This window comes from Balaenoptera acutorostrata, chromosome 4, assembly GCF_949987535.1.
Source record: "Balaenoptera acutorostrata chromosome 4, mBalAcu1.1, whole genome shotgun sequence".
Classification (NCBI taxonomy): Eukaryota; Metazoa; Chordata; class Mammalia; order Artiodactyla; family Balaenopteridae; genus Balaenoptera; species Balaenoptera acutorostrata.
Genome location: NC_080067.1, coordinates 150,469,519 through 150,492,183, shown reverse-complemented (window position 1 = coordinate 150,492,183; position 22,665 = coordinate 150,469,519). Strand labels below are relative to the sequence as shown.

The following is a 22,665-nucleotide window of genomic DNA, read 5'->3' as shown; positions in this document are numbered from 1 at the left end:
GGCACCCTCGCCGTCACAGCCCAGCAGGCCACTGAGCAGAGCTGAGTCACCGGATGCCACTTTCCACATGACCTGCCTCTGCCCCGGGCCACCGGTCCCAGCTCAAACCCAGGGGAGCCACGAGGCCCATCGCCCAAGAGATCCAGGGCGCTGGCCAATCAGGAGGCAGGCCTGAGGAACCCCAAAACGCAAGAGCAGCTGGAGAGGGAGGCGTGGGTAGGGTGAAAGACACCTGCCACGGGGAACCAGGGCACCTCAGCCAGCAGAGGGCCTCGCTCAACGGGACACGTGGCCGATCACTCCTCCAGCATCACCGGGCACTTACGGAAGCCAGGTCCAGGTGCCGTTCCCCACTTTCCACGTTTACTGACGCATCTGAACCCCAGAGCAGGCAGCACTGAGGAGGCAAGGACCAGTATTACCCCTGTTACAGGTGAGCAGCCAAGGGCCACAGAGCCAAGTGGCCGGCCCAAGCCCCCAGCTGCGAGGCTCCGGAGCACACGCCCCACAACCGCCGTCAGCGCTGGGCCTCAGGCGGCCCACCCACTTCCTCCAGTCCCCCAGGACCTGAGGCTCTCACAGCTCTGCCAGCCGCGAGGCCGCAGAGCTCACAGCAGCCAGCGCCCTGAGCTCTGCACCCCAGAGCCCGGGCCCTCTCCTTCTGTATATTTTCTTTAATTTTCTGTATATTATGACACTGTGACATCCTTAATAGAAACAAAACAAAACAAAACACCTATCTGGCTGGAGAGAGACTGCTTTCTGGGGGTTGGCCAACCCCCATCTTCTGCCTCCTGGCCACCCTGCTGCTTTCCCGCAGGGCCCTGCGCGCCGTGCCCTGGTCGCTAGGACCTGTGAGTGTAACAAACCTCTTCCTCAGCTGCCCCTTCTCCTCCATGGTCACACCCCACAGACCACCTCGTGAAAGAAAATAAACACTGTCTTCCTTCTCTCCCTGTCCCCCCTCCACACCCCTGTGGTTTTCAGGCCACACCACCCAGATTTTAAGTGTCCCCTCTGCTGGGAGGTGACATCTGCTCTTTCTGGTTGGCCATGCTCTCCGGGCAGCCAATGCTGTCTGTGGCGGCCTGGAATTTTCTACAACCCCTCAGATTTAGTACAAAGGCTCAGGGGTAACTGAGTTCTGCCTGCTGCACACTGAGACAGTCCCGCAGATCAGGACCGCAAGGGCTGACCAGGAGATCTGGATGACAGCCCATCGCAGCTCAGGACCGAGAGGAGATGGGGGCTTCTATGCTCCTGCAGCCGCGAGGCAGGACCCACTAGGCCCTGGGCCAGTGTCCTGAACCTGGCAGCATCGGAGACCCCTGGAGCGGGTGTGAAAACAAGGTTCCGCAGGTCTGGGATGGGACCCCAGGGATGCCGGTGCCGGCCAGAAAAGCCATCAAAACTGCCCGGTACACAAACCGTAAAAGAACCAGTGAACACACAGAACGTTGTTTGATCATGTGGGTCACCAAAGGGACCTGAGTGGCCATGGCTCCGGCCCTCCCAGGCACACCCTGCCCGCCCTAACGAAGGCAAGTCCCTGCGGCACCCCCCATGGGAAAGCACTCAGGCAGGTCACGCAGCCAGAGCTGCCATGTGCTCTGCGGAATCCATCCCAAGAAACAGCAGGAGAGTCTGACGGCCGAGAATATGGTACCCACAAACACACCACTTTGGATGTCAGGATTACTTTGGGCTGGAGGCAAACAGAATCAGCAGGTGCAGAAAGAAGCCGTCCAGAACTTCCCTTATCTGACTAAGAACAGAAAATTCTGAAATGAGGACTGCCATGCATCCCCCCTTCCGAGGAAGTCTCATGGCCATGAGGACACCAGAGCCGGCACCACATGGACCTGCATGAACCTTCCTCCACGTACTCACCGCCCCCCCCAGTTTGCCCTGGGAAGCCCACAGCATCACTGCTCTGGGCTAAGATGCTGCAGAGGCCCAAGTTCTCACCACCGCTTTGAGTTACTCATCACTGAGGTTTCTCCCACGTGATGTGACCTGCACACAGCAGTAATTTGTTTTTCTCTTGTTAATCTGTCTTTGTTAGTCTAACTTGCAGGGTCCTAGCCAAGAACCTAGGAGGGTAGAGGGGAGGCGGCTTCCCTCCCTACAGCTTCAACATACAAGGAATGGCAAGGAGATTCGGATAATCTCCCCAGTGAAATAAAAAAGAATCCAAAGCAATGATGCAAACAACATGACCTCATGAGAGATGCCTGAATAAGCCGTACCTGTGAAATAACTACAGCGTACAACCACAACAGCTGTTTACAAACTGTAGACGGAAACCCAGAAAAATTATGCCAAAAACCTAGAAGCCCTGCCCTGGAGGCCAGAGTGCTCCCAACAGGGCTACAGACGCTTTTATTCTCAATGGCTCAGCTGTAAATGTGCAGCTCACATACGCAGCATGAAGCTTCTCTCCAGAAAGTGGTGGCAGTGTGGCCACCCAGGGCAGGAGAGCCGCTCCTCTCCTCCAGGAGCAGCCCAGACAGGACGCTGGAGCCAGGAACACCACAAAGCCCCAAGTGGGGGAGGTGCAGTAGGAAAAAAGACCTCCCCCACATGATAAACACGTGAAGGAAAGGGGAGCGGGGCCTGCAACACGCCCTTGTTCCCACCTGGTTTTGACTGAGGCAATCACGAAGATGGGAGCTTCTTTTACTTCGTTTATCTGAAATAAGGAATTACCACTGATCTGTTTAGGTGTGATGATGGCCTTGTAGGCGCGTTTATGTCTTTTTTTCTAAGAGCTCTTAAAAATACTTACTAAAGAATTCTTGAGGGAAATGCTGTTTGTTTCAAAATAACCCAGTACTGTGTGTGCTGAAAACAGAGGATGGGCACGTGGACTGTCTTTATACCATCTTCTGCTTAGTACATCCTTAAAATTTTCCACTAATAAAAAAAACCTCTTAGAAGTGTACAGGCGGACCTGAAATCTGCTCTGGCCCATGCCTGTGAGCACGTGGAAGCTGGCCAGGCGCCCGCCCCTGAGGTCCGTCCTGCTCGCTCTCACCTCTCCTGACGGAGGCGAGGCTCCTCGCATCCACGTCCAGCTTCTGCACCAAGGCACCGGGGTCTATCGTGGTCCCGGCAAACACACCGGCATTCGTGAAAGCCCACTCCTGAAATGGAAACAGAGGAGACCTAAGACCTGCTCTGTGGCTTCAGAGACCCCTCGGCGAGGGCCGGACCCCCGCTTTTCCAGAGCGGGAGCCGGAAAGGAGCCCGAGGCCACCCCAGCTCAGACACCAGAGCTCTCAAGTCACATCCTTTCTGCAGCCTCGGTTCACCACCCAGGCCTGGATCCTGGTTGCGGGACCCTCTGAGACCAGATGCAGGATCAGTAATGATTACGAATTACACCCTCAACACTCAGGAGCCCCTGTGAGAGGAACCAGGTTCCCCCACACCTCCCACCTTCCCACTGTCCCTCCCGTCTCACAGCCACTGCTCCCTCTCAGCAATCTCCCTGTTTCCCAGCCCCAGTCATCCCACATCAAGATTTCAAAATCCTCCAGGTCACTCTGCCCGTCACACTGTGCTAACCCAGACCCCGCCTCCCAGGCCTGGCCAGCTCATTCGGGTCCAAGCTCCAGGACAGGGGCCTTGGAAGGGGCACCAATAACACGGGGGCTTGGGCACAACCTCTGAGCAGACGCTGGCCGGGCAGCAAGCCGCCCTGGCCCGGGGGCAGCTTCCAGGAAGCGGTGTCATGGCAGGCTGGAGGTGGTGTGAGCTCAAGGCTGCACTGGCTCAGGAGTGGCCGGACAGAATGGCAAAGCCACTAGTCCCTGTGAAGGCGGGTCAAAACATCAGCTCCCTGAACTATGACAGCAGCCTCCCAGCCACACACACGTATCCAGAGGTAAAGGGCAAGGATCTCTGTGGCCATGGAGGCTTAAGCACAGTCTGACCAGTGAGGGGCTTGTGCTGACCCAGGCTGCCAGGCTGAAAGATAAAGACAAGAAAAAACAGGAGCAGGGAGATGGGAGGCCGCGCACTGGCGGAGAGTGGACCCGGAGTCACATGGCAGCCCGGAGCCAGGCCAGCGAGCATGTAAATGACCAGGTGAACAGCATCAAGCCCCCGCAGTGCCACCGTGCGCTGCCTAAGACATCCGGTTTTCAACAACAACAGAGCAGGACCTGTGCAAAGAAACTGGGAAGCAAGACCTAGGCAACAGAAGCTGCTTCTGAGGGGCCCACGTGTTGGACTTGGCAACAGCCTCATAGCGGCCACTGTAAATATGCTCAGGACTAAAAGAGATCCTGTCTAAAGAACTACAGGAAAGTATGGTGACAACATCTCATCAAACAGAGAACATCAGTAAAGAGACAGAAATCATTTAAAAATAAAATTCTTAAATATGCTACAAGGACATACTGCACAACACAGGAAATATAGCCAATGTTTTATAGTAACTATAAATGGAATATAACCTTTAAAAATTGTGAATCACTATGTTGTACACCTGTAACTTATATAACTGTACATCAACTATATCTCAATTTTTTAAAAACAGAAAAAAATAAAATTACAGCAATCAATTCAGTGTGGCATTGGCGTAAGGATATATAAACAGATCAACAGAACATGTTAGAGTCCATAAATAGACCCACACATATATAGTCAATTGATTTTTGACAAAAGCTCCAAGATAATTTAATGGAGAACTCCAATAAATTATGTGGAAACAAAATGATATTTATATGGGGAAAAAAATGATTCTCAACCCCTACTGCATACCATAACAAAATATATATATGTTTTTTATAATGTATATTTTTATAATATATATAAGTAAATAAAATTCTGGAGTAAAAAAGTATGTTAATCAAAACGAAGAATTTCACTACAGAGAGTCAAAAGTAAATCTAAGCTTGGCAGAGGAAAAAAAATCAGTGAATATGAAGAAAGATCAATAGAAATTGTACCATATGAAGAAAAGACGGAAAAAGAACAGAGCTTCACAGAAAAAAATGAATAGAAATAACCTTACACAACAGCCTTGCAGAAAAACAAATAGAGCCTCAGAGCACCATTCAGCATGCCAACCTATGTACATGTAACGGAAGTACCAGAAGAGAGACAGAACAGGGCAGAAAAAGTATTCGAAGAAATTATGTCTGAACACTTGCCAAAGTTGATGGAAAACCCTAACCTATACATCCAAACTCAATGAACTCTAAGTAGGATAAACAAACTCCAAACAGAACAAGCACAGAGATCTACACCAAGACACATCATAGTCAAAACGTTTAAAGGCAAAGAGAAAATCTTGAAAGCAGCAAAAGATGACTCATCACATACAAGGGAACCCCAATAAGATTAACAGCTTACTTCTCATGAGAAACAATGGAGGCCAGAAGGCAGTGGGATAACATAAAAGTGGTGAAAGACTATAGTCAACCAAGAATCTTATATCCAGCAAAACTATCCTTCAAAGATGAAGGTAAAATAAACACAGTCCCAGATAAACTAAAGCTGAGAGAATCTGTTGCTAGTAGACCTGCCTTATAAGAAATATTAATAAAGTTTTTTAGGCTAAGAGCAAATGATACCAGACAGTAATTCAAATCCACAAAAACAAAACAAGAAGCCTGGAAAAGGTAAACATGTAACTAGCTATGAAAGGATAATTGTAACAACTTACAGTTGGGTTGTAACATATTTGGACACAACTTGCATACATAACGATAACAGCACAACAAGGGGATAAGAGGGAATGGAGTTAACAGTAGTGAAGATTCCATCTTTCACTTGAATTAAGATGTAAATACTGATGTACATCATGGGCCCTATGTCAACCAGCAAAGGACATCCACTGACAAAAAGTCTCTCCATGACCAAACTCTGCTCAGACTCCCCTGAGCTTTTCAACTAAACCTTGACTTTTCACAACACCAAAAGCACAAACAACAAGAGAAAACAAGATAAACTGGACCTCATCAAAATTAAAAACTGTGCTTCCAAGGACAATATCAAGAAAGTAAAAAGACAACCTACAGAAGTGAAAAAAATATTTGCAAACCATATATATCTGATAAGGGTTTACTATCCAGAATATATAAAGAACTCTGACAATTCAACAAAAAGACAATCAACATAATTTTTAAATGGGCAAAGGACTTGAATAGACATTTCTCCAAAGATACACAATCAACAAGCCCATGAAAAAAATCCTCAACATTATTCACTAGCCCTTAGGGAAATGCAAATCAAAACAATGAAATACCACCTCACATCCAGTAGGATGGCTATAATCAAAAAGACAGACGATAACAAGTGTCGGTGAGGATGTGGAGAAATTGGAACCCTCATTTATTGCTGGTGGGACTCTAAAATGGCACAGCCATTGTGGAAAGTAATCTGGCAATTCCTCAAGAAGTTCAACATAGAGTTCCATACATCCTAGCAATTCCACTCCATGCATCCACAGAAAAATTTGTACACAGCAGTATTATCATGATGGCCAAAAATTTGAAACAACCTAACTATCCAACTTATGAATGGATAAATAAAATGTGACATGGTCTGGTATACTCATACAATGGAATATTTTTCAGCCATAAAAAGAATAAAGACAACAAAGAAAAGGATGCTACAAAAATAGTACTATAAGGATGAACTGCAAAAGCACGCCCAGTGAAAGAACCCTGACACAAAAGGCCACGTATTGTATAATTCCATTTGTGTGAAACATCCAGAAGAGGCATATATATACAGAAAGCAGATTCATGGTTGCCAGAATGACTGAATGACTGATAATAAGTATGGGGTTTCCTTTTAGGGTGATGAAAATGTTCTGAAATCTGTAGTGATGATTGTGCAAATCTGTGAATATACAAAAAAAAAAAAAACCCATTAAATTGTACACTTTAAATGGGTGAATTTTATGACATGAATTCTACCCCAATAAAGTTTTTATGAAAACCAGGGCACTGATGCCAGACCCTGGCTTCAAACATCGGCTCCTCCATCAGCAGCTGAATGTCCTTGGTAATTTATTTAAACTCTCAGTTTTTTCCTCATTTCAGCAAAATGAGGGTTGGGGCTGTTATGAAGAAGTAAAGTGCCTGGCACACAGCAAGTGCTTAACAAACATGGCTGTTCTCTTTAGCATTACTGATCCAAAGCCACGGTCCCCACAAGCCAGCAAGATTTTGTCCACTGTCCGGGTGCTAGCCCTTTGGTTACAAACACCAGTAAATGCTTCCAGGAAGCTCCAGGGTCAGCACCTGGATAAACAAAACATGGTCTAACCAAACAGTGGAACACTGTTCCACCACAAAAAGGAATGAAGCATTGATACACATCATACAACCTACATGAGCGCTGAAAACGCTATGCTAAGTCCAAGAAGCCAAACGCAAAGGCCACAGCCTACACGCAAAGTCCACGGCTCCATCCAGAGGAAATGTACCGAACAGCGGCAGAAAGATCAGTGGCTGCTTAGAGCTAGGTAAGATGGGGGGACGGGGGGGGACTGCTACAGGGTACAGGGTCTCTTCAGTTTGCTCTTCGTTTTCTTCGTTAATCCTGGGAATTCCCTTTCCTTTCCTCGGAGCACAGCTACGATGCACAGGAATTTTTGCCATTTTCGCGCAGCATTTCTACACGTGGAGATGGGAGGTTCCTGGTCCTCCCTCGCAGAACTCCAAACGCGGAGCAAGTCAACGCCTCCCAGGCCGTCGCGCACGTGAGCAGCCGAGCCTCGGGGTCCACGGAGGCCACGACACTTCGCGGACTAGGAAGGCCCGCAGGCCGCGCGGTTAACTCCGCCGAGGCCCAGGGCGGTCCCGGGGTCGCGGGGACCCTTCGAGGGCGACAGGGGGGCGCCCACAAAGCACGCGGGGCCGGAGCCGGCCCGGGACCCCCGAGGCCGCAAAGTGTGGCGCCCCGACCCCGGCCCGCGGCCCCCTTCCCCCACCCGCAGCCCTTCCCCACGCCTACGGCCCGCGGTGTCCCCAGCTTACCTTCCCCCCGACTCCGCCAGCCGAGGCCTGCAGAGAGGCCGCCTCCCGGGCGGGGGGCGCGGGGCCGAGCGCGGCCTCCCCCGTGGGCCTCACGGCAGCCTTGTGCACCCGGGACCGCAGACCCCTCACTTTCCCCATCTCCGCGGCGGAGACCCACAACCGGCCGGAAACCGAGGAGCACACGCGGCACCGGCTGCCGGAAGCTGGTCCGCCGCTCTAGCGGCCCGGCGGAAACGAGAGCCGCGGTGGCTGGAATCCGCGATCCTTCCCGCGCAGGCCGCGAGGCGCCAGAGAGTAGTGGGGCGGGGCCGCAGAGGGGCGGGGCTGATGTGGGGGGGCGGGGCCGCGCTCCTCGTCCCGCCTTTGGCTCCGCCCCGCCTCCCGGGGCAGGTGTGGCTAATTGCTGGAATCACGCAGCCTCCCTGTGATCTGGAGAATGATGGTTACAGCGCTGGAGGGGATGAAGTTTGTTGAAATACACGAGTGTGTTTGCTTGTGCCTGTCAAAAACGCCCTGCGGGGAGGAAGAGAATCGGAGGACTGGGGAACCCCTAAAGGAAACCCCATACTTATTAAAACACCTCAGAGGCATCAGGCCAGGATTTATAGGGGCGACTTCACAGAACGGATCTGGGCTGGAGCCAGAGGAAATGTCCCTGGAAGAAACCCCAGAAGCCAGCTCTCAGGCTCGGCACCCCGACTCTGTCAGTGGCCTATCACCACCGCCTGCCCAGGGCCAGGTTGGGTGTCTGACCAGCGCCTGCCAGACCAGCTTCCTTTGGCTAGAAACTGTTTCCTGGCTGGGACCCAGAGCAGTGGAACTTCTGGGGAGGCTTTCTGGAGCACGGACAAGGCCAAGCCCACCACCCACTCGTGTCCCCACTCGTCAGGTGGCACCTACAACTTCTTTAAGGGGTGTCACAAGTCATTCTCTGGTTCCGCCAGACCTAAGGAGAACACAGAGGTAATGACTGCTGGGTACACGTGCTGCCAGGGTGCATGCAGACACAGCACTAACTCAGCTGGCATCCAGGGACGACCTCCTGGAAGCAGGCGCAGAGGCACTAGGCAGCATTCCAGAAGCAGCTCTGTTCTGTCGGCCCCAGCATCACTGGGCCTGATCTTCGACACGCTTGCATACTCTGCATCCAGCTAGCCTCACTTCCTGAGCCGGCTGCGGCAGGGAGGCCTGGGCTTGCCTCCTGACCTGGGGGCCTGCTCCCTTGCCTGACCCCCAGTGAGCCGGGCCCCTGGCCAGCTCCAAAGGCCTGCAGGGCAGCCATTATTTCAGGGTTTGCTTTTTGCCTTTTCTGTACAGCCCATGCTTTCTCAGTAGAAGGAAAAGAATGTCCAACTGCTGCAAAATGGATCTGTTATGAGTTTTTTAAATCCCGGGGCCCGTTCCCTCTCTTTCCCTTCATCCCCCTGCGTGACCAGGCCACACCCTGCTACCCTGACACTTTCATCTGCAGCCCCGACCTCTCTCTGGGTCTCCACCTGAAATTGAGGGAATCTTAAAGTGGAATTCTTGGTTCCCATCCCAACCTGCCCCCACTACCCGGGCAGTATATTCCCCTCCAGAAGAAATGGCACGGGCGCTCACACAGTCTCCCAAGCCCCAAACCAAGCTGTCACCTTGGCTAGCGTCCCCTCTCCCTGTCACATCCAACCCAAGAGCCCCCTTATCACTCCCTCCAAATTCCGCCCCCACCTGGGCTCCTGCCCTGGCCTCCTCACTGGAGGCCCCTACCTCCCCAGAGGGGCCACGGCCATGATCGCCCTGGAAAGGCTACCCCTGGCTTTGGCCTCCAGGGGAGGACCCCTCGCTCAGCCGCTCTGTCCTTCCCAGCGCTCAGCCGTGTCTCCTCTGTCCCATATGCCGTCCGCCTCCCTGCAGGACCTGGCGGCCTTGGTGGTCTCTGGACAGGCCACGCCCCCCGTGCTGGAGGCGCGAGTTAATTCTTCTGTCGCGCGAGGGCGCCGGCGGCCCGCGTGGGTTTCTCTGGAGGAGCTGGGACGCCGCGTGCGCAGGCGCGGGCGTGCTGGGGATCCCAGCGCGGGCCCTTCCCCGGACCCCGAGCGCCTTCAGCCTCCGCAGGGCGCGGGCCTCCTCGCGGATCCGGGGGTCCCACGAAGTCGTGGAAGGATGGCTTCCGGGAGAGCCTCGGGGCAAACACCCCGCCGCTCATCCCGGTCCACCCGGTGCTTCGGGGCCCTCCGCAAGGACTTCCTGATGACGCCCCAGCTCTCTGCTCTCGGGTTTCCCAAACCCCACCAGGCTGCGCGTTAGAGCGGACGGCAACCTGCGAACAGCGGGGCTGCAGACCCCCGGCTCTGACCCGCTGCTCCTCCCAGCGCCCGCGGCTCCTTGCGGCGTGGGCGCCGCCCTGGCCAGTGGCCGGGCTGGGACGTGGAGCCCCAGGGGCCACTGCATCCCAGCCCTTACTGACCCTGGGCCAATGCCCTGACCCCACGCGTCTCCATGTGCCCCCTGTCAGGACTTCCTTCCTGGGGTGGTCCTGGGGCTGCACCAGCCTCCCGCGTACAGCGCCCAGCCCGGTGAACCCGGCTCCGGATAAGCCTTCCTTAGCCCTCCTCAGCCCCGGGAAGGCGTCCTATCGGCCCCCTCCCTGGCCACACTCCTCTCCCCTCAGCCCCCGCCGGGCCTGAGTCTAGGTCTCGGGAGCCCCCGGGCCTCTCCCCGGAGAGGAGGCCCGGTTCACGCGCCCCCAGCGAGGTGGCCAGGCTTGGAGGTGACTTGGGCAAGGTAGGAGCCTCAGTTTCCCCGTCTCTACACTGGGTTGCCGCAGGGGTTCTTTGAGGACTGACAGGTAAAGCACCAGGAGGCCCCTGCGGGCAGCCGGTGCTCAGATTCCAGGGGCAGCAGGTCGGTAGGGAAGCAAACCCGGCAGAGTCTGGCGGCTCAGGGGCGGGCCGGCGGGGTGTCAGCGCCAGCACCAGGCAGGGTGCCCCGCGGCAGGCGGAGGTTCTTGGGGCGTCTGAGCCGGGCAGGGGCAAAGAAAAGTCCTCCATGTGAGGACCTTCCTGCCGCGTCCTGCTGCGCCGGGGCGATGGGGAGGGGAGGCGGCTCGCCTCCCTCTGCGCTTCTGCGGGCGCGTCCCGAGGACCCCTAAGGAAGCGGCTCCCGGAAGGAGGCGCCAGACTCCGGGGCGTGCGGCTGGGACCTGCCCCAGCCTCGCGGTCGAGTGGGCTCCGTCCACCGGCTACGGATTGGGAGACTGAGGCTGGCGTTGGGGTTAAAAATGATCGGTTTGGGTCTCTGCGGGGCCGTTTGTCGTCTGAGCATCCCCCAAACAGGAGGAATTTCTGGGAATCGGGCACGCGTGCCTCCCGCTTGGCTCTGGGACAGCGCGGCCCGGGCCCAACCTGTGCGCCTCTGCGCGCGGCGACCACGGGGTTAGCGGGTCCCGCCCGTCTGCGCCCAGCAGTGCGACAGGAAGGTCTGGTGCAAACTATTTGGGGTTGTGCAGTTGCTGCACTGGGAAACTCTTGGGGTAAAATAATGCGTCCTCAATGTGGTCGCGGGGGCGGGGGTGGGGGGGTGATCGGGAGGAAGTGGTGAGGGAGGGGCGAGAGGATGAGGCCGGGCAGGAGGTTACCCAGCTCGCGATTTCCACTTGACTCCGCAGGCTAAGAGACGCGGCGGCCCTGGCCCGTGGCCCTCCGGGGAGCCCCGCAGCCTGGCACCCTCCTTCCAGCTCTGCTCCTTTTCCTCCTTTTAACCCTCCCCCATCTAGAGAGAGAGCCCGCTGATAGGGGTGGGTCCCTAGGTTTTTGGTTTCTGGTCTCATTAACCTGATTTATAGTAACATCCTTTTCTGATTACAAAATTAATACGTGGCTATCATAGACAATTTGGAAAATACAGAAATCTAGCTCTGAAGTTAAAATCCCTTTAATCCCGTTGCCCAGAGATGTCACCGCAGTGCACAGTGTCCACGCCCCTCGAGCCTCTTTTTTCCCTCTCTGGGTGGTGCAGCCTTTGTAACTAGGAAGCTTGATCGTTGCTAAAGTGTGAAAAGGATTAGGTCTCCCTGACACCCACCCAGCACACAGTGCAGGGTCAGCCGGCTTGCAGCTCAGCTCTGACAGCCCGGCCCCACCTCCTACCCATGTGACCGTCAATGGGTCGCTCCCTGCTGGACGGTGCCCCACCCAGATTAGGGCACATGTTCCTCCCCAGCGCCACCTCGGCTTCACCCCAAGCTTAGCCAGCCTCTGGGTGCCATGCCCTCCCCTCCTAACCCCCTGCCCTGCCCGCTTCAGCAGCCTTGCTGGGCTGGCCTGGCACTTGGCCCTGACCCCTGCTCCACCTCCGTGTTTCCAGGCTCTGCTGAGCGCTTCCTGTACTTCATCTCAGCATCCTGAGAGGCAGACCCCGCCCTCATTTTACAGATAGAAAAAGGCACCTTCCAGGAACTGGCCTAAGGCCTTGCAGCCACCTGCCCGGCTTGCGCCTGGCCCGCACCCCAGCTCTCCCGAGCTCAGCCACTGCCCACCTGCCCTCCTCCTTTGTGCGGCAGCAGCAAGGCAGACCCATGGGGCCTGCGCCGGAGATGAGCTGCTAGTTCTCGGAGAAAAACAACACAACCTAAGTGGGAGAAGGAAGACAGAAGAATGTCCCCCGAACCACAGGGGCTTCCCCGGTGAAGGAGGGCGAGACCTTTCTGGAGAGGTCCCTCCGGGCCGAGAGGATGCCTCTGGGCTGGGACCCAGAACCAAACGGGAGGGAGGAAGAAGGAGGAGGAGAGCAGGTGTGCAGAGGGTCCCCTGGCCCCAGCCGGGATGCCTGCAAGAGTGCCAGGGGCCCAGGTGGGTCAGGCACTGCAACACCCACCTTCGGGGGTTCAGTGGGAACTGGGAGCCAGTGAGGTGCTTCAGTGGAGGAGGAGGAGTCGTGAAATGACAGGAAAGGCCAAGAGAGAAAGTTTCTAAGACAGAAACGACCTCTGGGGTCTGCTTCAGCGCTGGGTGGTCTTGGGCTCTGTTCCAGCCTCTGATGTCCTCCTCTCCTTCCTCCCCAGTGCCTAGTGCCTTCCCGTGCAGGCCAGTGTGGCGCGGGACTCAGGGTCCCATCTGGGCTCGTCCCCCCACTGATGACCTGCCACCGGAGTGTGTTAAACGGACACCGGGGCCCTCCCCGAGCTCCGATCCAGTGGGCTGGACGTGGACCAGTGGATCTGCGTTCCCAAGAAGCGCCCAGGTGCTCCCTCCGCCCGCCCCCATCGCCACTGTCCTCACTCCCGGAGAGCCCCAACCCACAGGCTGGCCCTCCGTCTGTGTTTAGATGCAATCGCTCATTGGAGGCAGGACGGGCTGGGGCTGTGACAGCACAGGCCACACAGCCAGCCAAGCTGAAGACAGGCGCTGTCTGCTCTTCCCAGGAAAGCTTGCCCCTCCCCGTCCCCAGCAGACCCATCGCACTTCCTCCGTGCCAGGCGCCGTCCTGTGTCCGTAAGGCTCATAACCCCACACCTGGTGACAGAGCGCCGTGGTCATCATTCTCATTGGTGGACGAGGGCACTGGCTGCAAGTCTGAGGCCACGCACCCAGGCCTTTGCCCTTCACCTCTACACGACCGATGTGACACATTGCGTGTAAAGTGCCACCCTGGGGCCAGAGGAAGGGACGGCTCCTTACCAGTTAGGGACACAGCAGGGATGAGGGGTCCACGGGCCAACAGCGTTTAGGTGGGACCCTTCAGGGTGGGGAATGTGTGGGTGGGCAGGGAGGGCTTCAGGGCCAAGCATGCGGGTAGGACAACACAGGCGAACTCAGGGATGAGGCAGGTAATTAGGTTTAGCTGAAGCTTGGGGTCCCCAGTGGGGAGGATCACAAAAGCATGTGGGCTTTTGTGGACCTTCCCAGGGATCCTGGCAGGGGGGCGAGTGAGAAGGAGTTTCTCAGACATTCCTCTGAAATCTCACCGTGCCTAAAACCCACCATCTCCTGGGGGTGGGCAGGGGCCAGTGCTCCCACCCCCCGCCCCCCAGGAAGGGCTCAGATGCCACGCTTTCCTCTGCATCCTTCTTACTTCATCCTCTCAACTTGGGGAAGCCAGGCTCAAATTTGCACCGCATTTCTGGGAGGGAACGGGGAGAGAATCTGATTCCTCTCTATTACATGGAAAGAGACCAATGCAGAAAAGATAGATTGTTCCCCCAGGTTCAAAAGTTAGAAGGTAGAAGCAGAAAACTTAAAGGGAAGAAATTTCTCTGTAAATCCAGATATAGACCCTCCCCTAAAAAAAAAAAAAAAGTCTGTAATTTTATCAAAAGCTCCATGAGCGCTGGGACCGCATCTCATTTTTCTTTTTATGATTTACATCTTTGCATTTATTGGGCACCTGCTGTGTGCCAGGCCCATTGCAGGATCCTTTCACGTGTCCTCATTTATCCTCCCAACTGGGCAGGGGAGCAGATTGTGGGAAACTAAGGCCCAGAGGAAAAACAAGGCCAAGGGTCCTGAGTTGCCACCATTACTAGTGGGCCCAGCTGTTAGACCTCAAGCGCAAGTGCTATCTCTAGCCTCAGACTCCACTCCCCCCAGCCAGGTCCCTGGGGCAAGAGGAGCTTAGACAGCGCCTCTGGGAACTGGGCCACTCAATCCGGGGTTGGAAGGTGCCAACTTGCTTTGACAAAGGCAGCCCAGACTTCCTGTGGATGTGCTTCCTCAAGTGGCACTGGTGGAAAACACAAATTGAACAGGAAATGGCAATATGACAAGTACCAGGAAGGAGAGGAATGACCCTGGGGACTGGGTTAGGATTAGATGTCCAGCCCCCTCGTGCCCCCAACCCCCCCACCCCACCCTGCCATGGGCGCCCCACAGATCAGCCTGGCCTTTGTGGTGAAGGGAGGGCTCTGGGAAGGTGTTAGATCTTCCTGTTCCGGTAGAGGAAGGTGTTAGCTCCTCACACCCCCGCCCATCCCTCACCTCTCCGTAGAGCTGTTATCACAGTTTTATTTTTAATCTGGGCTCAGCGCTTTCCTTATTCTAACTGTGTAAATGAGTTCTGCTGAGCCAAGTGGACATACTGTAATTACATTTTCTTCTTGGTACAACTTTCTGGTTTTTCTCCAGGGTTGGTGATTGCTTACCTTTTTTGCTGGCTCAGTCTCCTTTCAACTTAGAGCCCAGTCTTCCTCCCTCCGACAGGGACTCTTCTCAGTGTGACCATCCACGCTGTCAAGCCTATCAATTCATCTCTATGCTTTGATGAGAGTCGGGCAACCCCTGCTCAGGCCCCAGCCCCCACCCCAGCCTCCCTGGTGTGCTCAGACACCTTCCTTCCAGGTATGTCAGGGAAATAGGAATGCCACCTCTTCAGCTTCCTCCCACAAACAGAGAAAGCCGCAAGGAGGAAGGCTAAGGAGTAAAGGCCCTCTGCTTGACAATGAGAAATGGGGCTGGGTGTGCTCTGGCCAGTGTTCAGGACAGTAGGTAGCTAGAAGCAGCCCCCAGCCTCTCAAATCTCTTGTCTCCTTTCCATGCTCGCTTGGCTACCCTCCTGCACGTACGTGGCCTGGATCAGAGCAAGGCTCTCCACTGTCCTGGCTGGGTGGCTTTCTGCCTGTTGGTGTGGGTTTGTGTGGGGCCAAATGAGCAAGAGCTACTAGAGCCCTTGCCATGGCGAGCACTACTTCCTGCTCTGGTCCCCCAGCCCCCCTGGAGTGTGCTTGCCACCCCCTCTGCAGCTGCCTCTGCCAGCACCTCCCACCTCCCCCGTCTCCCCCCACCCCACCCCCCCACCCCCCACCTCCCATCCCCGCCTCCCCACCCCCGCCTCCCCACAAAAGAGCAACAGCTGAATCAACATTGCAGAAGGAAGCTACTGGCAGGAAGAAATTAAAAAGAGAAAAGCAAAGATGGGGGAAGGGTCTGGAGAAGACAAGGGCTGGGTTGGAGGGGGAATTTGCAGGCCAGGTGGGAGGGCGGTTGGCAGAGGGAGGTACGATGGTGGAGGCGTGCCGGCCAGGAGCTGGGGGCTGGGAAGGAGCTGCCGGCAGCCTTGCTGCTCCCCTGAACGCCCTCACGTCACGTGGGGCGAGTTCTCAAGGGACTGTGTCTGCCTTTTGGGTGCTGGGTGCTGGGTTGGTCTTTCTCCGGCTCTCATGCCTCATCTGTCCCACAGACACAGCATCGTGGGCTTCAGTGTCTGACTGCAGCCTCCCCCCAGTGTCGGCAACAAAACTGCACCCACCCGGGAACCTCTGTACGGTGAGCCTGGAACCCCTTCGCATGTTCTCCATCATTAAATATTTCTTACTCTTCACACTGTCTCACACTGTGCTCTCCGGGCTGTGTGTTGTGGGGACATGGCTGGGCGGGAAGGGGGTTGGGGGTCCCCAGGTCAATGTCCACGACGGCAAGGGGATGGCATCTCTTCCTCTTTTCTACACTCACCTGGCTGCCTCCTGCCCACCCCACCCCCCAGGCCTGGCACACTTTGGGGTATCCGTCCTCATCCTGCTTTATATCACCATGACATGCTTGCCTTCTGAGCCAGGCCATGATGTTCCGGAGGGCACGGCCGTGCACCCTCTGGGCGTCCAGCTCAGTGTCCCGCCCAGGCCCTGGAGTCCTCAATGAACACCTGGTGAAATAAAGTCAATTTTCTGGAAGGTGGAGGTGAAAGTGACTGCAAGTGGAATTTCTCGGCTGACTTAGGGGAGAAGATTATTCCCAGAATCCTGCTCCAAAAGCTCACTCCTCCCTGGCTTCAGTTTTCTTCGAGATGCAAAGCCCTGTCCCTCTTGGTCACTCCCCACAAAGGCCTGTGATGTCCTCTGTTTCACGTTCTCATTCCCAGAATTCCCTGTCTGCCGCCTTGCCGCCGGCGTTTCAGCTACTTCGTGAGTTCCCAAGAATGGATGCACCAGGGTTTGCCGAGGCCATTTCCCAGGTACTAGATGAGATTTAATGACATTTCATACAAATACTGCCCCATAAAGACACAGACACTTCAGAAGCCCTGGTGGGTATCGTTCCTGGTGGGTGCTGCTGAGCCGAATGGGGTGCACACTATGCGCCTAAATACAGGATGCCATCCCCCCCATTTCCCCCCACTCTTTAATTCGCCTTGTAGATTTTGTCCCTGTGATGGCTGGGAGAAGGATTCTCATTGCAGTTCTGATGGTAATCTCCCCAGAGGCTGGAGTCTCTGTTTTGCTGGCCTTCTCAGCACAATGCCTGAAAATCATTCATGTTGTTGGGTCTCTAATGTTTGCATTTAATGCTATAAATTTCCCTCTACACCTTGCTTTAGCTACATCCTACAAATACGGTATGTTGTGTTTCATTTCATTCCGTCCAAAATATTTTCTAATTTCCCTTGAGGCTCTGTTTGATCCATGGATTATTTAGAAGTACGTTGTTTCTTAGATTTCTTCTATGTCTTTCTGTTGCTTATTTTCTGGTTTAATTCCATTTAATAATTCCATTATGGCCACAGAACATATCGTGCATGATTTCAGTTCTCTTAAATGTGTTCTGGTTTATTTTATGGCCCAGGACACAGTCTTCCTTGATGACCGTGTTGTGGACATCTTCTGCTGCTGCTGGGGGGAATGTCTTTCAGGTCCAGTTGGTCAGTGGTGCTTTTTAGGTCTTCTGTGTACTTGCTGATCTTGTGTCTAATTTTTAAAAAATTGATTACTGGGAAAGGAGTATTGAAGGCTCCAGCTGTCATTGTCTGTTTCTCCTTTTAGTTCTTTCAGATTTTGCTTCATGTATTTTGATGTTCTGTCGTTAGATGTATGCACATTTACAATTGTTGTATCGTCTTGTTGAATAGACCCTTTCATCATTAAGTCAAGCCCCACCATACACCTGGTAATTTGCATTGTTGTGAAGCCTACTTTGCTTGATATTAACACAGTCATTCTATTTTTCTTTTTATTAGTGCTTGTATGGTATATCTTTCCCATCCATCTTCTTTTTACCTACCTATATTATCATATGTAAAGTGTGTTTCTTATAGGCAGCATATAGTTGGGTCATATTTTTAGAAATTCCACCTGCTAGTATCTGTCTTACAGTTGGTGTATTTAGATCATTTACACAATGTAATTATTGAAATTGTTGGATTTAGGTCTATTGTTCAAATTTTTGTTTTCTGTTTGCTCCCTTTGGTTTTCACTTTTCTATTTCTGTTTTCTGCTTTCTTTTGGATTGTATCAGTGTTTTTAGTATTGCATTTTAATTTATCAGTTGGTTTTTTAACTATATCTTTTTATACAGGTTTTTCAGTGGTTGCTGGAGGAATTGCAATATATATACTAAACACCTCATTCTCTACTTAAAATGAACATTTTACCATTTCAAGTGAAATGAAGTGGAACTTTAAAACTGTGAATGTCCCTTCACTGTTCTCCTTTGATGTTGGAGCTGCCACGTATTTTACATCTACATACAATAAAAACCCCACCAGACAATGTTGTCATTTTTACCATCAACATATTGCAAAGACCTTAAGAGGGAAAATAGCGTAGTTACCCGCTATTTTCCATTGCTGTTGTTTTTTCTTCATTTCTAAGTTTCCCAGTTTTCCTCTGGTATCATTTCCCTCTGAAATCTTAAGATTTCTTTTAGAGTTGTCTGCTGGGGACTAATTTTCTTACTGTCCCTTCATCTGCGAGTGTCTTTTTTTTTTTTTTTTTTGGCCACACTGCGTGGCCAGTGGGATCTTAGTTCCCCAACCAGGGGTTGAACCCTCGCCTCCTGCAGTGGAAGCTCAGAGTCTTAACCACTGGACTGTAAGGGAAGTCCCGAGAATGTTTTTATTTCCCCTTCATTGGTGGGAATAATTTTGTAGGAACAGAATTGAGAGCTGGCAGTTCTTTCCTTTGAGCACTTTATACAGGTTGTTCCATTGTCTTCTGACCTCCGTGGATTCTGATGGGAAATTTAATGTTTTTCAAATGGATCTTCCTCTATATGTGATGTGTCATTTTTCTCTGAATGCTTTCAGGACATTTTTCTTTATCTTTGGTTTTCAGCAGTCTAAGTATGGTGTGTATAGGCTTGATTTTCTTCAAGTTTATCCTATTTGAGATTCACTGAGATTCTTTAATCTGTAAATTTATATTTTTCATCAAATTTGGGAAGTTTTCAGCCATTATTTTTTCAAATACTTTTTCTGGGTCAACCCATTATGCCTCTCATCCTGGGGCTCCAACGGCAACAAATGTTAGATCTCTTGATGTTATTCCACAGGTCCCCAGGCTCTGTTCATTTTTTGTCAATCTTTCTTTCTCTTTGTCATTAATATTGGATAATTTCTATTGGTCCTCAAGTTCACTCACTCTTTCTTCTGTCTTCACCTCTCCTATTAAGCCCACTCAGTGAATTTTTTATTTCTGTAATCATATTTTTAATTTTAATACTCATTTGGTTCTTTTTTATAGCTTTTATATCTCTGCTGAAAATTTTTACCTTTGCATTTGTTTCAAGGGTGTTTTCCTTACTTAATGGAGCACATTTTAAATAATTGATTTAAATGCTTTATGTGATAATTTCAACATTTGGATCATCTCAGAGTTGGCATCTATTAATTGTTTTTTTCTCTTACAAATTCTTGAGATTTTCTTTGTTGTTATTGTTGTTTGAGTACTTTTGGATTGTGTCTTGGACATTTTAGATATTATTTAATGAGACTCTGGATCCTATCAAAATCTTCTCCAATGTTCTCCAACATTTCTCTCTCTCTCTCTCTCTCTTTTTTTTTTTCTGGCCATTAACCCGGTTGGGTCAGACCACAAGTTCACACCTGCCTCCTGTGGGCTGTGGTTCCAATGTGAGTTTAGTTTTCAAAGTCTCTGCTGTGTTATTTGGATCCATCTTGCACTTGCATCCCCCTGGTCCAGTTTTCAACCTTGGCAGTGGTCTACACCACGATTCAATTCTCAAAGCCTTTGACATGGTATTTGGGTAATTTCCACATATGTCCAGCTCAGGGGTGAGTCTGGAACTTCATATAAAGCTTTATAGGGGACTTCCCTGGTGGCACAGTGGTTAAGAATCCGCCTTCCAATGCAGGGGATGCAGGTTCAATCCCTGGTCAGGGAACTAGATCCCATATGCATGCCCCAACTAAGATTTTGCATGCCGCAACTAGCGAGCCCAAGAGCCGCAACTAAGGAGCAGGCCTGCCACAACTAAGACCTGGCGCGACCAAAATAAATAAATAAATTTTTTTTTAAAAGGCTCTGTAGGGTCTCTTTCTTAATCTCCTTCTTATTAATTTCTCTGATGCTCTCTGGCTTCCCGAGTCTTCCTTTCCGGGTCCTCTGGCTATAAAGCAGGAATTTTAGCCTCCTGCACTGTCACATGCTCCCTGTGCCTAGATCCACCTCTGGGTCAAAGTGACGATTACAATAGCTTCTGCCACTATAGCTGCTGCTACCACCATCTTGGGAGTGCGGCTTTGGGACAGAAATTTGTCTCTGGGGCAAGACCAGGAAAAAGAAAATGAAATAGGGCATTTCTCTCACTCTCTCTGTCTTTCAGGGCATTGCTCCTCCCAGCCCACTGACCAGAAAGGAGGGGTTCTCTTGGCTGTGCTCACTGTGCTGTCCTGGGGTGCAGGCTACCTTGAATCTAACGCAGGGGATGTAGGGAGACAAGGCATTTGCTACCATATCAGCCTTTCATCAGGTTTTGATTTCTCACTCCAGTCTGTCTAGAAAGTTGCTTTATTTTATTCTGTGTGATATTTTTAGCTCTGATCAGTGTAAAGGTGGAGTGCAGTGTGTTTACTCTGTCTTAGCTGGGACTGGAAGATGCTGGTGCTTTTTCTTCTTATTCTTAATTTCAATTCATTTTTTACAGCTTCATTAAGATAGAATTTGAATGCCAACGTCCACTCATATTAAGTGTACAATTTAATGATAATGATTTTTAGCTGAATTTACAGATGTGTGCAGTCATCACCACAATCTATTTTTAGAGCATTTCCATCACCCCCAAAAGGTCCTCACGCTCATTTGCAGTCACTCCCTGTTAGTTCCTTTTTTTTTTGAATTTTATTTTATTTACTTTTCTATACAGCAGGTTCTTATTAGTTACCCATTTTATACATATTAGTGTATATATGTCAATCTCAATCTCCCAACCCATTAGTTCCTTTTCAAAAAAGAAAATAGATTATCTCAAGACTACAGAAAAGGGTGGAGATCAGCATCACCAACACCCTTGTACCCACCATCCAACTTCATCATATCTTGATATCTTGCTTTACTTTGCCCAGAATTTTTTCTTCTTTCTTCCTCATAAAACTTAAAAACATAAAACTGAAGCCCTCTACGTACCTCTGCCAGGACCACTACTTTCTCCACCTTCAGAGGTAGCCACTACCCTGAACGCAGGTTGGTGAGTACAGGGGTGCTTTTCCTGTAACCACGGGTGGTATAATAGGAAGCCCCCTATTGCAACTTGCCTTTAGAAATAACCTGTGTTACGGTTTTGGGCGTGTCGTGTGGACACATAGAGCTCCAGATCCATATTTTAATTGCTGCTTTTGTGCATGAAGGCCACAGGGTGTCTATTTATGCCATGTTGGGTTTGTTTCCAGTTTCTTGGGGTGCTGGGTTTTTCTTTAATGCTATTCTTTGGTTAGCACCTACTGTTATTACATTGTGTCTGTGAATTTGGCCTCCTTATGATTTCTGTGCTTGAGAAGATGTTGAGATTTCCTTTGTGGCTTAATAAATGATCTGTTATTATTGTCCCTCATGTTTTAGCTTTACTGTGTACAAGGTAAGGAGAAAGCGTTATATTCCTCAAATTCTCCATAGGCCTGGTTTTCTATTTGATCTGTTCATTTCTGAGAGAGGTATATTAAAGATGTTTGCTATGTTTGTGGCTGTGCCTGTTTGCTTATGTATTCGTCAGTTTTTGGTTTTTATATATTGTGGTGATTTTGTTCAGTATATAAAGATTCATGACTGCTAAACTTTCTTTGTGGATTGGAACTTTCATTACATACATCTTTCTTTATTCGTTTAATGCTTTTTGCCTTGAATTACATCTTTTAATATTATCTCTATATTATATTTTTAGTATTTTCTAGCGTGTGATATGTAAGTTTTCCAATACTTTATTTTCAGTCTTCAGTGTCACTTCTAACAGTTTATCTGATAGGCGGCATTTTTTTCTTTTTAACTGTGGTAAAATACATATAACATAAATTTAACCATTTAAACATCTTTACCATTTTTAAGTGTAAAGTTCAGTATTATTAAGTATATTCACACTGTTGTGCAACTAACCTCTGGAACTTTTTCATCTTGCAAAACTGAAACTTTATCCCCATTAAACAAATTTACACTTCTGTTTAAAGTTAGAAATACATTTTTTTACCACAGAAAATCTCACACCTATACAAAGTAGACGGAAGAGTTTAATGAACCCATGTGTCCTCGACATCTGCTTCAACAATTATCAATTTGTGGCCAATCTTGTTTTATTTATATCCCTACCCAGTCTCCCCTACCCACCCCACCCCTGATTATTTGGAAGCAAATCTGAAACATCCTGTCATGTCCTGTGCAAATATCTTAACGTGAGACTCTAAAAGGTGACGATTCTTTAACATAATCACAAAACCTTTAACACATCCAAAATGTTAACAGTAATTTGTTAAT

General features: G+C 50.9%; 2 protein-coding genes across 5 annotated transcripts in view; one reads left to right on the top strand and one right to left on the bottom strand.

Moving 5' to 3' along the window:
- SLX9 (SLX9 ribosome biogenesis factor) overlaps positions 1-8,213 on the bottom strand; it is a 29,780-nt gene extending 21,567 nt beyond the window's left edge. For 2 of the 4 annotated variants that reach the window (XM_007172649.2, XM_007172650.2), the window contains exons 1-2: positions 8,001-8,213; positions 3,038-3,146 (exon numbers count right to left, since the gene is read on the bottom strand). In XM_007172649.2, coding sequence (XP_007172711.2) covers positions 3,038-3,146; positions 8,001-8,138 — 247 coding nt within the window. In that variant the 5' untranslated portion in view covers positions 8,139-8,213. The remainder of the gene's footprint in view (positions 1-3,037; positions 3,147-8,000) is intronic. The other 2 variants (XM_007172651.2, XM_007172652.2) reach the window with 2 other exon arrangements.
- A 7,965-nt stretch (positions 8,214-16,178) lies between these two features.
- Positions 16,179-22,665, top strand: part of ITGB2 (integrin subunit beta 2) — a 34,562-nt gene continuing 28,075 nt past the window's right edge. Inside the window, exon 1 of the mRNA XM_057546073.1 lies at positions 16,179-16,240. The gene's annotated coding sequence lies outside the window, so the exon portion shown is untranslated. The remainder of the gene's footprint in view (positions 16,241-22,665) is intronic.